General features: G+C 65.6%; 1 protein-coding gene across 1 annotated transcript; it reads right to left on the bottom strand.

Moving 5' to 3' along the window:
* Positions 1–10,803: 10,803 nt before the first annotated feature.
* Positions 10,804–15,482, bottom strand: IZUMO1 (izumo sperm-oocyte fusion 1). Its single transcript, XM_077840471.1, has 9 exons — positions 15,248–15,482; positions 14,999–15,073; positions 13,549–13,635; positions 13,295–13,315; positions 12,612–12,692; positions 12,107–12,207; positions 11,385–11,535; positions 11,075–11,246; positions 10,804–10,879 (listed from the first exon to the last, which is right to left on the bottom strand). Exons 1-9 carry the CDS (start codon positions 15,480–15,482, stop codon positions 10,804–10,806), a joined length of 999 nt encoding a protein of 332 aa, XP_077696597.1.
* Between the last annotated feature and the right edge of the window lie 319 nt (positions 15,483–15,801).

Raw genomic sequence — 15,801 nt, 5'->3', positions numbered from 1 at the left:
GTCCTGCCCCAGCCCCCCCAAATCTGCCCCCCAAGACATCCCTGCCCTCAAACCTGCCCCCAATCCCTTTCCCACAAAATCTGATCTCCCAAATCTGTCCCCCTATAGCCCCCCTGAAATCTGCCCTCTGGATCTTCATGTCCCAGAATGTGCCCCACCAGGTCCCCCTGTTGTCTGACCCTGCCTCCCAATCTGCCCCCCCAGATATGCCTGTCTCTAAACTGTCCCATCCTGTCCCCCAAGCTCCCTAGATCGGCCCCCAGATCTCCTCTCCCCTCTCCCCTTTGTTCTCTCCCCCTCCACACAGAGCCCCCTAGATCTGCCCTTCACCCCCGCCCGCGCCCCCATCCCAGCCTCCCCCTCAGCAAGGAGCTGGGATGTGTGCCTAGGATTAAAATGACCCCCTATGCAGGAAAAAATCTCTGTCCCAACAGGATTAGAACTGAGGGAGGGGTGTGCTGGGAACCAGGACTCCTGGGTCCTTTCCTGGCTTGGGGTGCGGTGGGGTGGGGTGGGGTGGGGAGGGGAGGGAGAGGTGGTTAGAGCAGGGGGGCTGGGAGCCAGAACTCCTGGGATCTATCCCTGGCTCTGGGAGGGGTGTGGCATCTAGTGGTTAGCGCAGTGGGGGACTGGAAGTCAGGACTCCTGGGTTCTTTCCCAGCTCTGGGAGGGGAGTGGGGGCTAGTGGTTAGAGCAGGGGGGCTGGGAGCCACTGAGTGAGAGTTTCTGAGTGTTCCCTGCATGCCATTATCCACCCCGGGACATTTCAATCTTCCTCAATTTATGGGGGCCCCTTTCTTGGGGGAGGGGTTGTTCAGTCCACAAGCTCTATCTGTGACCCCCACATTCTCCTTCTGTCTCTCCTCCCTGCTGGATTGTTTTGGGATCCCCCCAGCCCAGGGCAGCCAGCCAGGTGCCCCCCCATTCGCGCTCGATACCCCCAGCCCTGACCATGACCCTGCTGGCCTCCGAGCGCTCCATGCTGATCCGCAGCAAGTTCCGATCCGGTGAGTGGGGCCGGGAAACGGGCCCCCCGCTCCCCTGTCCTGCATGCCTGGGTCCCCAAGGCCTCATTCTGGCCCACCTGAGGTCCCGCCTCTGCCCGGATGCCTGGGTCCCAGAGCTGAAGGGATTCCTCTGCTGGGGGGAGGGGGGTGTCTGTGAACAAAACAACCCTGTCCCCTCCTGGCCGGGGCAAAACCCAGGCCCTGGTTTAGCCCCAAAGGGCGGAGGAGGGGGGGGGGCTGAGTGGCACCAGTGGCGGAAAGGGGGCAGGGTGATCCCCCAACCCCCATGGCCATAACCATCCCCCTCCCAAGCTGGGGTCTGGAGCTCTGCGCTGCAGGGCCCCCGCCAGCCTGCTCTGCCGGGAGATAGTAGGCAGCCCTGTGGGGGTTAATGAATCAGGATCCCCCCCCCGGAAATGAGCTTCTCCTTCACTTCCTGTCCTAAATCTCCTCTTGGCTGCCTGTTCAACAGCCGGCCGCAGCCACCCCAGAGCCAGCCGCAGCCCACAGTCTCAGAGCCAGAGTCTGCAGCCCAGCGCCCCCTGCTGAGCCCCCGCCCCCCGCAGCCCAGCGCCCCCGCTGGGCCCCCGTCCCTCCCTGCAGCACAGGGCCCCCGCTGAGCCCCCAGGGGTATTTCATGGGTGGGGGTTATATGGGGTGGGGAGAGGGTGGTCCTGTGGGGGATGGGGTGTCTCATGTTACTGGCTCCCGGAATAGCTCTCGGTCCCCTCACCCCAGCTGCCACCCGCCGGACACCTGCTAGGGGGGCGGGGGGAAGATAAGAATAGAAGGGAGCGCCATGCCCCTCCCCCCTCCTCTGCTGCTCCCCTCCCATGCCCCTCCCCTGCCCCTCGCTGGCCCCTCCTTCTCCCTATCCGGTCCTCTGCTGCCCCACCCGATGCACCCCAATCCCATGCTCCTCTCCCCTGTCCCCCTTTTCCTCCCCTCCCTCCCGGGTGGGAACTGAGAAGCAGCAGGGGCTGGGGGGGTTGCCCAGGATTGTGGGGCTGCATGCAGAGCTCTGGGGGGGATTCCTGGGGGGAGGGGCTGGTGGTCCCACCCCCCCTGACTGTTTTCTCCCCCCAGTGCTGCAGCTGAGGATGCAGCATCGCAGATCCCAGGAGCAGCATCTCCTGACACGTGAGTGGGACCAAGGGGTTGGAATGGGGCAGGGCTGTTAAGGAGTAGGTCCATGGGGCAGGGGCAGGGGCAGGGGCAGGGGCCCTGGAGGTGTTGGGTAACCAACCACAGCATGTCTGTGATGGAGCCCAACCTCGCAGCCCTCCTTGGTTTCCAGGGACGCCTCTTCTACTGAGGGTGGAGGGCTCTAATCTTCCCATCTCTCCCCACAGCTCTGACCAAGCCTGTCCCGACCTACCTGGAGGTGAACGGGACCCCAGAGCAGAGCCGGGTGAGCAAGCAGGATGGTCTGGGGGCAGGAGAGACTTGTGTGGCTATGTTGCTGCTGCAAGGCAGGCTGGGTAATGGAATATGCAAATGACCACCCCACCCACTGGAGGGGCTGATTGTGCTGGAGACGCATTCAGGTGGAAGGGAGTCAAATTCCCATTGGACAGTGGGGGAAACTGAACCACAGAGAGGGGAAGAGACTCGCAGGGGAGAGAATCCAGGAGTCCTGGTTCCAATACCCCCCCCCCCAACCAGTAGACCCCACTCCCCTCCCAGAGCCAGGAGAGAACCCAGGTGTCCTGGTTCCCAGCCCCCACCCCCTCTAACCACTAGACGCCCCAACCCTCCTAGAGCTGGGGAGAGAACAGGAGCCCTGGATCCCAGTCCCCACTGCTCTAACCACTAGACCCCACTCCCACCCCTCGGCAACCAGTGCTCCTGCCCTGCTCCCCCCCAGCACCCCAATACCCCCCTTTGTTGTTCCAGGCTGTTCTGACCCCCACCCCTTACAGGCCAACGAGACCCTGAAGGTGAAAGTCCAGACGAGAACCCACAAACCAGGAGCTGCCAAGGGCCAGTTCACAGAAGGTAGGTGCTGCCCGGACACCTGGGTCCCCAATCCCACACTCCGGCTCATCTGGGGTCCCCCCCACCAGGACATCTGGGTCCCCAATCCTTTGCCCCAGCCCATCTACGGCTCACCTGCCTGGCTGCCTGGGGTCCTGGTTCCTTCTCCCAGATGTCTGGGTCCCATGACTGGCACAGCCAGATCAGTGCATGGTACTTGGGCTTCCCTCACCCATGACCTGTGCCCTCCCCACTCATGCTGTGCCCCCCCCGGCAGAGTCTGGGGGGGACCCCTCAGAGCGGAAGGAGAAGAAGACGCGTCTGGCCGAGGATCTGAAGGAGAAACTCCTGCAACGGCCGGGGCCGCTGGAACTCGTGACGAAAAACATCCTTTCCCTGGACGCCAGTCTCAAAGATGCTGTGACAGGTAGGGCAGGAACCAGGACTCCTGGGTTCTCTCCCTGGTTCTGGGAGGGGAGTGGGCTCTAGTGGTTAGATCGGGGGGGGGCTGAGATCCAGGACTCCTGGGTTCTCTCCCCAGCTCTGGGAGGGGAGTGGAGTCTAGTGGGTAGAGCGGGGGCTGAGATCCAGGACTCCTGGGTTCTCTCCCCGGATCTGGGAGGGGAGTGGGGTCTAGTGGGTAGAGCGGGGGGGGGGGGCTGGGGATAGGGGGGATGCGTTCTGGGGATGGGGGGCCGGCTGGCTCAGGGGGGCAGGTGAGATTTTTGAGACATCTCTAATTCCCCCCCCCCCCCCCCCCCCCCCCCAGCAGCTGATCCAGCCCCTGCTGCCTCTGGGACCTTCCTATTAGAGGAGGATCTCAGCACCTCTTCATCGTCCTCCTCCTCTTCTTCCCCGTGCTTCACCCCCTGCCTGGGGGGGCCCCCCGGCAACCCATCCCCCCCCTCGGCCTCAGGGGCCGCTGTCCAGGTGAGATACATGGGGGAGCCCAGAGCTGGGGACAGGAGGGGGCTGCGGGTCGGGAGTGAGGGGCACTGGCTGAGCTGGGGGGTGCCCTTGGTCTCTGCTGCCATCTGGTGTCTGGATTTTTCCACTGCAGTTACCACGGGTGTGGGGCGGGGGTGCTGCAAGCCAGGACTCCTGGGTTCTATCCCTGGCTCTGGAAGAGGAGTGGGGTCTAGTGGTTAGAGTTGGGGGGAGGAGGGGGGCTGCCCAGGACTCCTGGGTTCTATCCCTGCTCTGTGACTCCTTGGCTTTCTGGGTCCCTCTCCCTGCAGCCGGAGCTGCTGTCGATCCTGGAGTCCCTGCCCCCCTCGGTGCCTGCCCCGGACCCCAATTCCCAGACTCCTGCAGGCAGCCCCCCGGCTAAGGCCCCGGCTTCGCTGCCCAAGGTCTGTGCCAGGCTGGGATGGGACCGTGGGTGGGGGGCTGTGGGACGGGTCCCCAGCAGGAACTGGGAGGGGTTTGTAGGGGGGCTGGAGCTGGGGTGTCCCATCCAGGGGGTGGGTGTTGGGGGTCCCATCCAGGGGGTGGGTACTGGGGGGTCCGAGCAGGGGGATGGGGAAGTGGGGCCAGCATTGAGATGCCCCAGCTGGGAAGTGGGGGGGCCAGAATTGGGGTGTTCCAGTGGGGGATGTGAGGCTGGAGTTGGGCTGATCCCAGTAGTGGGGTGGGGTGGGGAGGGGGCCCCACTTGGTGGGTCCCAGCCAGATTCTCCCCCCTTCCCCAGGCCCCCCCACGCCCCAAGAAGGCAAAGGACCCCAAGCCCAAGGTGAGGAAGTTGAAGTACCACCAGTACGTGCCCCCCGCGGCCCGGCCGCCCCGGGCCCCGGCCCCCCTGGACGCCGCCTACGCCCGCCTGCTCCAGCAGCAGCAGCTCTTCCTCCAGCTCCAGATCCTGCAGCGACAGCAGCCGCCGGCCCCCCCGGGACCCTCCACAGCGCTGTGCGTGCCAGCCCTGCACCCCCTGAATGCCAGGTACCCCCCAACTATCCCTGCACCCTCTCAGTGCCAGGTACCCCCCCGCACCCCCTCAGTGCCAGGTACCCCCCAACTCCCCCTGCACCCCCTCAGTGCCAGGTACCCCCCCTGCACCCTCTGAGTGCCAGGTACCCCCCAACTATCCCTGTACCCCCTGAGTGCCAGGTACCCCCCCTTCACCTCCCTGCACCCCCTGAGTGCCAGGTACCCCCCAACTATCCCTGCACCCCCTCAGTGCCAGGTACCCCCCCGCACCTCCCTGAACTCCCTGAGTGCCAGATACCCCCCAACTCCCCCTGCACCCCGTGAGCGCCAGGTACCCCCCTGTACCCCCTCAGTGCCAGGTACCCCCCAACTCCCCCTGCACCCCCTGAGCACCAGGTACCCCCTGCACCTCCCTGAACCCGTGCCAGGTACCCCCCAACTCCCCCTGCACCCCGTAAGCGCCAGGTACCCCCCTGTACCCCCTCAGTGCCAGGTACCCCCCAACTCCCCCTGCACCCCCTGAGCACCAGGTACCCCCTGCACCTCCCTGAACCCATGCCAGGTACCCCCCAACTCCCCCTGCACCCCCTCAGTGCCAGGTACCCCCCCTGCACCTCCCTGCACCCCCTCAGTGCCAGGTACCCCCCCTGCACCTCCCTGAAATCCCTGAGTGCCAGGTACCCCCCAACTCCCCCTGCACCCCCGGTACCCCCCTGCACGCCCTCAGTGCCAGGTACCCCCCCGCACCTCCCTGCACCCCCTGAGTTCCAGGTACCCCCCAACTATCCCTGCACCCCGAGTGCCAAGTACCCCCCTGCACCTCCGAGTGCCAAGTACCCCCCTGCACCTCCGAGTGCTAGGTACCCCCCAACTATCCCTGCACCCTCTGAGTGCCAGGTACCCCCCCCATACCCCCCTGTACTCCCTGAGTGCCAGGTATCCCCCAACTCCCCCTGCACCCCCTCAGTGCCAGGTACCCCCCTGAACTCCCTGCACCCCCTGAGCACCAGTTACCCCCAACCCCCACTGAACCCTCTCAATCCCCCCTAACTGAATCTGCCCCCTCCAACTCCTCCTCTCTCTCTGCCCCCCCCCAGTATTTCCCCAGATCCGGTGATCACCTTCGCGGCCCCCCAAATCACCCTGGCAGCCCCGCCGACACCCCTCACCCCTCCTGTGCCCCCCAAGCCTGAGCTGCTGCCTGCCAACCTGGATGACCTGACAGTGAGTGTGTCTGTGAGGGGGCAAAGCTGGGGAGGACCCTGATCTTTCTCCTGCTCCCCCATGGGGGCAGACTGGCGGGGGGGCTGCCAGGGTGGAGGAGGAGGAAATGGGGAGTGGGGATTTGGGGGTTGTGAGGGAATGGGGGAGGGTCATGGGCGTGGGGGGGTTGTGAAGGGGTGGGGAGGGGAGTTATTGGAGGGGTGGGGGATTATGAGGGGGTGGGGAGGGGTTATTGGAAGGGTGGGGCTGTGAGGGGTGGGGGGGATTATAGGGATAGGGAGCTTGGGAGGGGCTAGAGGATTGGAGGGGCTCCCTCCTCTGCCAAGAAGACATCCTTGGGGGGGTGGAACGGGGGCGTCCGTCTGTGCCCCCCCCCACTGACACCCCCCTCACCCCCAGGTGTCAGAGCTCCGCCAGCAGCTGCGCCAGCGCGGGCAGCCGGTGTCGGGCACCAAGCCGGCCCTGCTGGAGCGGCTGAAGCCCTTCCAGGTGCGGGGGGCCCCGGGGCCGCCCCCCCCGGCCCTGCCCCCCGCCGACCGGGCGCTGAGGGAGAAGCAGCGGCTCATTGAGAGCCTGACCTGGGAGCTGCGGCGGGAGCAGCAGGAGGCCGACGACCTGCGGGAGGAGCTGCAGCTGCGCAAGTGCCGGCGAGGCCGCCCGGAGGGGGAGCCCCGGCCCCCCTCGCCCCTGGCCAGCCACGGCCCCCAGCCCCCCGCCGGGGAGACCGCCGAGGGCACGGCCCCTGGGAGAGAGGGCTTCCTGGTGAGAGCTGGGGGCGGGGCTTGTGTGCCGGGGGCGGGGCATGATCAGGGGTGACGGCGGGTGTGCCGGGGGCGGGGCTTGTGTGCCAGGGGGCGGGGCATGATCGGGGTGGGAGCATGCGTGTTGGGGGCGGGGCAGGATTAGGGTGGGAGCATGCGTGTTGGGGGCGGGGCAGGATCAGGGGCGGGGCATGTGTGCCAAGGGGCAGGGCATGATCAGGGGCGGGGAGGATGGGCCAAATTGCGGGGCGCATGGCAGTGGGTGTGGCCGTACCATAATTGGAGTGGGCGGAGCAATCAGAGAGGGTGGGGCATCCCAGGTAAGCGGGGAGTGGCTGAGGGGGCGGGGTCATGACCAGCTGGTAGGGGAGGGGCACTCAGAGGGAGGCGGGGCCTAGCCAAGGAGGGAGGGGCAAAGGGCTATGTGGGGAGCAGGGGATGAGCTGGGGGACTCTCAAATTTACCCCCGTGTCCCTCCCCCCTCAGGTTTTCTGCCCCCCTTCCTGTGAGCCAATCGGGGAGGACCTAGAACTGCCCCTGCAGATCACGGCCAGCCCCGCCCCGGCCCCCCGCTCCCTGGAGGAGGAGCTGCAGGAGGCCATCCAGAAAGCCCAGGTACTGGGGGGGGGTCCCCATATACCCAGCCCCCGTGCTCCACCCCAGAGGGGCCGTGCCCCAGTCTCTGCCCTTCACTCCCTTTCTCCCTCCCTGTCCACAGCTGGTCCCAAGTCAGTCGATTGAAGACATCCTGGAGGAGCCGCTGGGGTGTGCAGGTGAGAGCCAGGTGCCCCCCCCTGCCCTCAGCACTCGCCCCCCTGCCCCAGCCTGGTGTATGGGGTGCCATGGTGCAGGGGGCTCGGCCAGGGGCCTGGGCTGTGGGGAGCTGGGCAGGGGGCTCCACGGAGGAGGGGGATTCAGCGGGGGGTGTTGGGCTGCAGGGAGCGGCATGGGGGGCTCAGCGGGGGGCGCTGGGCTGCGGGGAGCGGCATGGGGGGCTCAGTGGGGGGCATTGGGCTGCAGAAAGCAGGGGAGGAGGGCTCAGCGGGGGGCGCTGGGCTGCGAGGAGCAGCATGGGGAGTTCCATTCAGCATCCCATGTCTATCTAACCCCCCAACACCCCCTCTCCAGGTGACCTGCTCCCCACGGATGCCCCCTTGCTGCTCCCCACGGAGCCACGCCGGCCCCCCTCGCCCCTCAGCCAGCAGGGGGCACCCAGCAAGAAGCCCCGTCGCAGCCCGTCGGCAGCGGCCATCTTGGATTTCCCTGGCCACTACGACTTCCTCACCCCTCCCTCCTCCTCCTCCTCGTCCCCCTCGGACTCCCTGCGCGGGGTCTTCTCCCCGGAGCCTCCAGAGGGGCCCCCATCGCCCGGCCCCCGGCCCGCCTTCGACCCCGTCGATTGGCTGGAGGCCTTGACGGCTGGCCCGGCCTCAGGGATGGGGCCCGGTGGCCCCGGCGGCAGCAGCATCTTCTCCACTGACTTCTTTGACTCGCCCGAACTGAGCGTCAACCACATGATTGACCTGATGGTGGAGCAGTGGTAGGGGGTGCGGGCCTCCTTGGCCCAGCCATGGGGAGCCCCCCACCGCCACCCCAGAGACGCCAACCAATCACACCAATGCGGGCGCCATCTTGGACGGGCGACGTCAACTCTGGGCACCATCTTGCATGACTGGACCCATTGTTCGGAGTGATGTCAATCCCGGCGCCATGTTGGATGGGTGGAACCATTGTTCAGGGTGACATCAACTCCAGGCGCCATCTTGGATGGGTAGAAGCATTATTCTCAGTGACGTCAACTCCCGGCACCATCTTGGATAGGTTGAACCCTTATTTGGCATGACCTCAATTGCAGGTGTCATCTTGGATATTTGGAACCATTACTCCAGGTGACATCAACTCTGGGTGCCATCTTGGATGGGTGAAACCATTGTTTGCAGTGACGTCAACTCTAGGTGCCATTTTGGATGGTGATATCAATTCCAGATGCCATCTTGGATGGGTGAAACCATTGTTTGGGGTTGACATCAGCTCGGGATACCACCATTGATTGGTGAAGCCAACTGGATGCTATGTTGGATAGATGAAATCATTGCTTGGGGATGATGCCAACTCCAGACACCATCTTGGATGGGTGAAACCATTTTACTGGGTGACGTCAACACTGGATGCCATCTTGGATGGATTAAACCATTGCTGTTTTGGTTGTCAGCCCCAAGGGGCATCTTGGAAGGATCAAACTGTTGGTGTTCAGAGTGATACGGTGCGTGGCTGCCATCTTATGTAAGTCATACCATAAGTGTTCAGGGTCACATCAGCTCCAGCTGTCATCTTGAATGGTTAAGCCATTGTTTGGGGGTGATGCCAGCTTCCACCACCATCTTAAATGGATCAGACCACTGGTGTTTGAGTCACGTCAGCTCCAAGTGCCATCTTGGATTGGTCCAGTCATTGGTGCTTGGGGTGATGCCAAGTCCAAATGCCCTCTTTATTTGGGCCGTACCATTTAATTGGACCTGAGTGTTTCATTGGCAGGTGGAAGGCAACTCCACCTGTGGGATGCCGTCTTGTTGGGACATACCACCTTTGACTCCAGTGTCTTACTGACCAGAGGGGAGGCTGTGGAAACCATCTTAGTTTGGATTGTACCATCTTTGGACCTAGCTGGGTTGGGAGTGGAGTGGCCAACTCTAGACACCATCTTGGATGGATCGTACCATTTTTTTTAACCTCTTGTTTTACTGGCAGAGGGAGGTGGGAAATGGTGACTGTAGACGCCATCTTGGTTGGACTATACCATCTCTGAGCCTAGTGTTCTATTGGGGGCTGCCCCACTCCCGCTGCCGCCCCCGGCCCTTTTCACTCTCCCCCCACTGGGACCGGGTCCTCCCCTCCTCCCAGAGCCCTTCACCTCCCTCCTCCCACCCAGGCTGCCCCCCAGCTCCTGGCCTCCTCCCATTTACACCCCGTCCCCCCCACCCCCACTGTGCCCTGCCTGATAATTAAGGGGTGGGGAGTCTCTGACCACTGGTGCGGGGGCAGCTCCCTAAGGGGGCTGAACTAGTGGGGGAGGTGTCATAGCACGGGGGGGGCGGGAGCTGACAGTGGCCAAAGGCTACTGAGAAATTTGGACTGATTGGGTGATAGGGCACTGCTGTGGGGAAGCTCGTAGCCCCCCCAGGCACTGCTGTGGGGAAGCTCGCAACCCCTTTGGGGCACTGCCGTGGGGAAGCTCACAACAGCGGAGCTCAACTCCTGTTTGCTCCCCAGAGTGGGGGTAGGGGCTCGTTATCACACACATCACTGTGGGGGGGGCAGTGGAGGCTCTGGCCTCCCATGAGCCCCGATTCGCAGGGGACTGAGTAGAAACCCCCACTTATATCCAACCCCCCCCAATACACCTGGAACTGCCTAGCCTCGTTCAAACCCCCGCCCCAGCTCCACAGTTCTGATGGCTCCGCCCACATGGATCGGGAGGCCCTTCCCCCAAGTGCTGGCTGGGGGAGGGGTCAGTCGAGGGGGGACTTCTGGAAGCCAAGCTGCTCCCCCCACACAATAAAGCCCCTTCCCACTGCACCGGCTGCCTCTGTGGTTTTTAACTCCAGCTGGGCAGGGCGGGGTCAACTGAGGGGTTGTCCATAGGGAGGGAAACTGAGGCACAATGAGTTTGGCATAGAACCTAGGTGTCCTGGCTCCCAGCTCCCCCCTCCACCCTGCTCCAACCACTAGACACTGCTCCCTTCCCCAAAGCGGGGACAGAACCGGGGAGTCTGGGACGACAGTGCGTTGGCAATAAAATCCCATCTATTTCAACGTAGCGGGGGGAGGGGGTCCAGTACCCCCCTCGCCTCGGAGGTGGGAGGAACCAGTGCTGGGCTGGCGGGGGTTTGGTTCCGGGGGGGGGCAGGTCATGTCTTCAGCTGCCCCCCCTGGCTTCCACCGTCCTCCTCGGGCACCTTCTGCTGGCGGCGATAGACGCAGGCACTGTAGGGTGGGGAAGGCGGGTTAGGGAAGGAGAGTGGGGGAGCTGTTGGTGGGGGGGGAGACAGAGGCAGCATCTGCCCCCCACCCTGACACGGGCCTTTCCCCCCATCCTCCCCCAGTTATGCAGACCCTGGCACATGGGGGCCCTGCCCCCCTGGGGGAAGGGGTGGGGGGGACCCTGGCATCTGGACTCACCAGCCCCCGAGGAGCAGTAGGACCAGCCCGGCGCTGCTCCCGATGATGACCCAGACGGTCCAGTCTCCAGGCCCCCCCGGGGGGGTCGGGCTCCGTGGTGGGGGGGGCAGCGTCAGGGGCCCCAGCAGGGGCGGCAAAGGCGGTGAGGTGCTATTCCCCAGCAGGGGAGTCACTGCAATGGGGAGGGGACAGGTGTTAGAGTGGGGGGGGGGCTGGCTCCTCTCCCAGCTCTGGGAGGGGAGTAGGGGCTAGTGGTTAGAACTGGAGGGAAGGGCTGGGGGCCAGGACTCCTGGGTTCTGTCCGCCTCACCTGTCACCTGGAAGCGCAGCTCGGAGCAGACCCAGCCCTGGGTGTTCAGCATCTCGCAGCGATAGTGCCCCGAGTCGTTCACTGTCGCCTCCTTCTTCACGAGGAAGGCGTCGGGGCCCGTGACTATGACCTGCTCCATGCCCCCCACCGCCTGCCGGAGAGACACAGGGATCAGGCAGGCTGGGGGTCGGGAGTGAGGGGCACCGGCAGGGCTGGGGGGAGCCCAGGGCCAGGCTAGCCGGGGCTGGGGGTTGGGAGTGAGGGGCACCGGCAGAGCTGAGGGGAGCCCAGGGCCAGGCTAGCAGGGGTCTGCAGGTCGGGAGTGAAGGGCACCGGCAGAGCTGGGGGGTAGCTCAGGGCTGGGCTGGCAGGGGCTGCGGGTCGGGAGTGAGGGTCACCGGCAGAGCTAGGGGGGGAGCTCAGGGCTGGGCTGGCAGGGGCTGCGGGTCGGGAGTGAGGAGCACCGGCAGAGCTGGGGGGGGCAGGGCTGGGCTGGCAGGGGCTGCGGGTCGGGAGTGAGGGGCACCGGCAAAGCTGGGGGGGGAGCTCAGGGCTGGGCTGGCAGGGGCTGCGGGTCGGGAGTGAGGAGCACCGGCAGAGCTGGGGGGGGGCAGGAACTGGGCTGGCAGAGGCTGCGGGTCAGGAGTGAGGGGCACCGGCAGAGCTGGGGGGGGAGCGCTGGGCTGGCAGGGGCTGCGGGTCGGGAGTGAGGGGCCCTGTACCCGGTAGAAGCGGTAGCTCTTGGCCCCATAGCTGGCACGGTGCCAGGTCAAGGCACAGTCCAGGATCAGGTCGTCCTCCTGCTGGACCTGCAGCCTCCGCTCTGCCAGAGACCCAGAGATCAGAGCTCATAACCCCCTCCCCCCCCGACCATCTCATCCACCCCAGTAACGTCCCCCACATCGACCCCAGCAATTGGATCACAGCAATTGGCCCATCCCTCCCTGTACCTCCCCCCCCCGGGTCAGAGCAATGGGCCCATCCAGTCCAGCTTCTGACAGTGGCCAAAGTCAGATAGAGGGGACCCCATCGTTACCCACAATACACCTCACCATGTGGTGGGGAGGGGATTTTCCTTCCTGACCCTGCAGGAGGAGTCAGGCCCTGGAGCCTGAGAGTGAAACCCCAAAACAGGCTGGAGGCCTCTAGACCCTCCCCGAATCCCTTCACGGTCGACCCCCCCACATCGTCTGACCCCTCCATCCCTCCCTGGCACCCCCCGCTCACCCCCACAGCGCAGGTCCCGGTTGCAGGAGTAGATCTCGGTGCCACAGGCCCGACAGTCGATGAACTGGTGAACCATGCGCCCTGCGAAGAGGCGGGGGTCAGAGCCCAGTGGGGAGGTCAGAGCTGGGGGGCTGTCAGGGCCTAAGGGGTGGTCAGAGCCAGGGGTGGGGGGTCACAGCCCTACAGAGAGGTAGTGGTCAGGGCCCGGGTGGGTGGGGGGATGCCAGAGCCCTGCAGAGAGGCAGGGATCAGGGCCAAGAGGGGTGTCAGGGATGGTAGGGGTCAGAGCCCAGGGGGTGTCAGGGTTAGGGCCCTGCAGAGAGGCAGGGGTCAGAGCCCAGGGGGGAATCAGAGCCCCAGAAGCTGGGGTGGGGGGATGGCCCCTCGGGGAGTAAGGTTGGTGCCAATGTCCTGGGGGTCAGAACCTGACTTGCTGGGGGAATTGGACCCAGGCATTCAAGGGCTGGCGGGAGGTGAGGGATTACTGGGGGTCAGCGGGGAGGCCCTGAACAGCTGCAGGGGGGTTAGCATTAGGAGATCAGGGCGCCCTGGCCTGGAGTGCAGTCAAAGATAGGACCCTCCCAGCACGGAGATCCCTGACTCCCCCCCAAGGGAATCAGAGATGGGGTCCCTGGAACCCCCCAGGATCTGTCCCTGCCCCCCCTCCTCCAGCTCCCACTCACCACACTTATTCGGGCAAAAAACTGCAAAACAAGAAGGAAGAAGAAGGGTGAGAAATAGGGCCCATCCCCCCCCAATCCCCTGGGGAACAGGGCTGTGGGTCGGGAGTGAGGGGCACTGGCCGGGCTTGGGGGGAACAGGGCTGGGCTAGCAGGGGGCTGCGGGTCGGGAGTGAGGGGCACCAGCAGAGGTTGGGGGGAACACGGCTGGGCTAGCGGGGGGCTGTGGGTCAGGAGTGAGGCGCACCTTCCCTCACCCTCTCTCTGGAATCGAGCCATGAGGCTTGTGAAGGTCTCTCTCAGCTCCTGCAGACTCCACATCACCTCGTTGAAAAGCTGCCCATCTGCAGAGCAACCAGGGTGCTGTGAACACCACACAGGACAGTGCCACGGCCCCACACAACTGGGCAGCCATGTGAGCGTGGCTCCCGTCTAGCCACACCCATAGCCCTCAGCCACCCCAGCCCCACCCCTCAGATCCTCACCATGTGACTCAGCAGCTCAGGTCCTGCCCCGCCCCATCATTAGGTTCAAGAGGCAACAGGGGAATTTAACTGAAAACCAGACACCCCTCCCCGACACCAAAGCGGAGCCCCTCCCCCCATATCCCACCACCCACATACAGAGCAAACACCCCCACCCCCCGCGAAAATCCCTCTCCTAGAATCGACCCACGTCGTCTAAGCGGTTCAGGGTTCAAATGGTTAATCGAGTTGCAAAACCGCAGAGCAGCCAGCAGAGGGCGCTGCCTCATTGGTAATTGGAAGGGGGAGCCCAGAGCTGGGCTAGCAGGGGGCTGCGGGTCGGGAGTGAGGGGCATCGGCAGGGCTGGGGGGAGCCCAGGGCTGGGCTAGCAGGGGGCTGCGGGTCGGGAGTGAAGGTCACCGGTGGGGCCAGGCTAGCAGGCAGCTGCGGGTCGGGAATGAGGGGCATTGGCAGGGCTGGGGGGAGCCCAGGGCTGGGCTAGCAGGGGGCTGCGGGTCGGGAGTGAAGGTCACCGGTGGGGCCGGGCTAGCAGGGGGCTGCGGGTCGGGAGTGAGAGGCATCGGCAGGGCTGGGGGGAGCCCAGGGCTGGGCTAGCAGGGGGCTGCGGGTCGGGAGTGAGGGGCATCGGCAGGGCTGGGGGGAGCCCAGGGCTGGGCTAGCAGGGGGCTGCGGGTCGGGAGTGAAGGTCACCGGTGGGGCCAGGCTAGCAGGCAGCTGCGGGTCGGGAATGAGGGGCATTGGCAGGGCTGGGGGGAGCCCAGGGCTGGGCTAGCAGGGGGCTGCGGGTCGGGAGTGAAGGTCACCGGTGGGGCCGGGCTAGCAGGGGGCTGCGGGTCGGGAGTGAGAGGCATCGGCAGGGCTGGGGGGAGCCCAGGGCTGGGCTAGCAGGGGGCTGCGGGTCGGGAGTGAGGGGCATCGGCAGGGCTGGGGGGAGCCCAGGGCTGGGCTAGCAGGGGGCTGTGGGTCGGGAGTGAGGGGCATCGGCAGGGCTGGGGGGAGCCCAGGGCTGGGCTAGCAGGGGGCTGCGGGTCGGGAGTGAAGGTCACCGGTGGGGCCGGGCTAGCAGGTGGCTGCGGGTCGGGAGTGAGGGGCATCGGCAGGGCTGGGGGGAGCCCAGGGCTGAGCTAGCAGGGGGCTGCGGTTCGGGAGCAAGGGGCACGGGCAGGGCCGGGCTAGTAGGGGGCTGCGGGTCGGGAGTGAGGGGCACCCCAGGGCTGGTACCTTTGAAGTCATTCTCCATGATTCGGGTCACGGCCCGTCTGAAGTGGGCAGCGGCTTCTCCCATCGTCTTCTCATCTGGGGGGACTGATGTATTAGTGGGGGGGCAGCAAAGGGGATGAGACCCAACGCTCTGGATTGCTGCCCCCCCCAGACAGCCCCTCCTCTCCTAACATCCCCCCAACTCCCTCTCCCCCCTCCCTCCGGGCTGTATTGGGGTGGCAGAGGCGGGGGGTAGGGGCCCCTGCGCACCGATGACCCCCATGTATGTCTGGGGCCCGATGGGCAGCTCCGCCAGCCCCTGGAGGCTGCGCTCGAGCAGGGCCTCCAGCCGCGCCCGCAGGTCCGGGTCCCCCCGCAGCTGCCTGACCAGGTAGGGCCCCTTCAGCTCCCGCAGCAGCCGCATGGAGCCGGGGTCACAGCGCAGGCAGCCCCGGCCCCCTGGACCCCCCAGCACCCACAGCGCCAGCCACACCGCCCAGGCCATGGCCGGCCACCAGGGGGTGACCTCGCACCACCCCGCCCCCCTGCCTTGCGGCCAATCGCCTTCGGCACCCACCCCGACATCACAATGGCCTGGCCAATCACATGGTAAGATTCAACCCTTCACACCCTGATCTGGGCGAGGGGTCCCTGTATACCCAGCCCCTGCCCCACCCCAGAGGGGCCACGTCCCAGTGCCATGCCAGGGGTCCCTGTATACCCAGCCCCTGCCCCACCCCAGAGGGGCCACGTCCCAGTGCCATGCAAGGGGTCCCTGTATACCCAGCCCCTGCCCCACCCCAGAGGGGCTGCATCCCGACGCC

This window comes from Eretmochelys imbricata, chromosome 23 (genome assembly GCF_965152235.1).
Source record: "Eretmochelys imbricata isolate rEreImb1 chromosome 23, rEreImb1.hap1, whole genome shotgun sequence".
Classification (NCBI taxonomy): Eukaryota; Metazoa; Chordata; order Testudines; family Cheloniidae; genus Eretmochelys; species Eretmochelys imbricata.
Note: the sequence above shows the minus strand (reverse complement) of the source record. Positions and strands in the feature narration are given on the sequence as shown.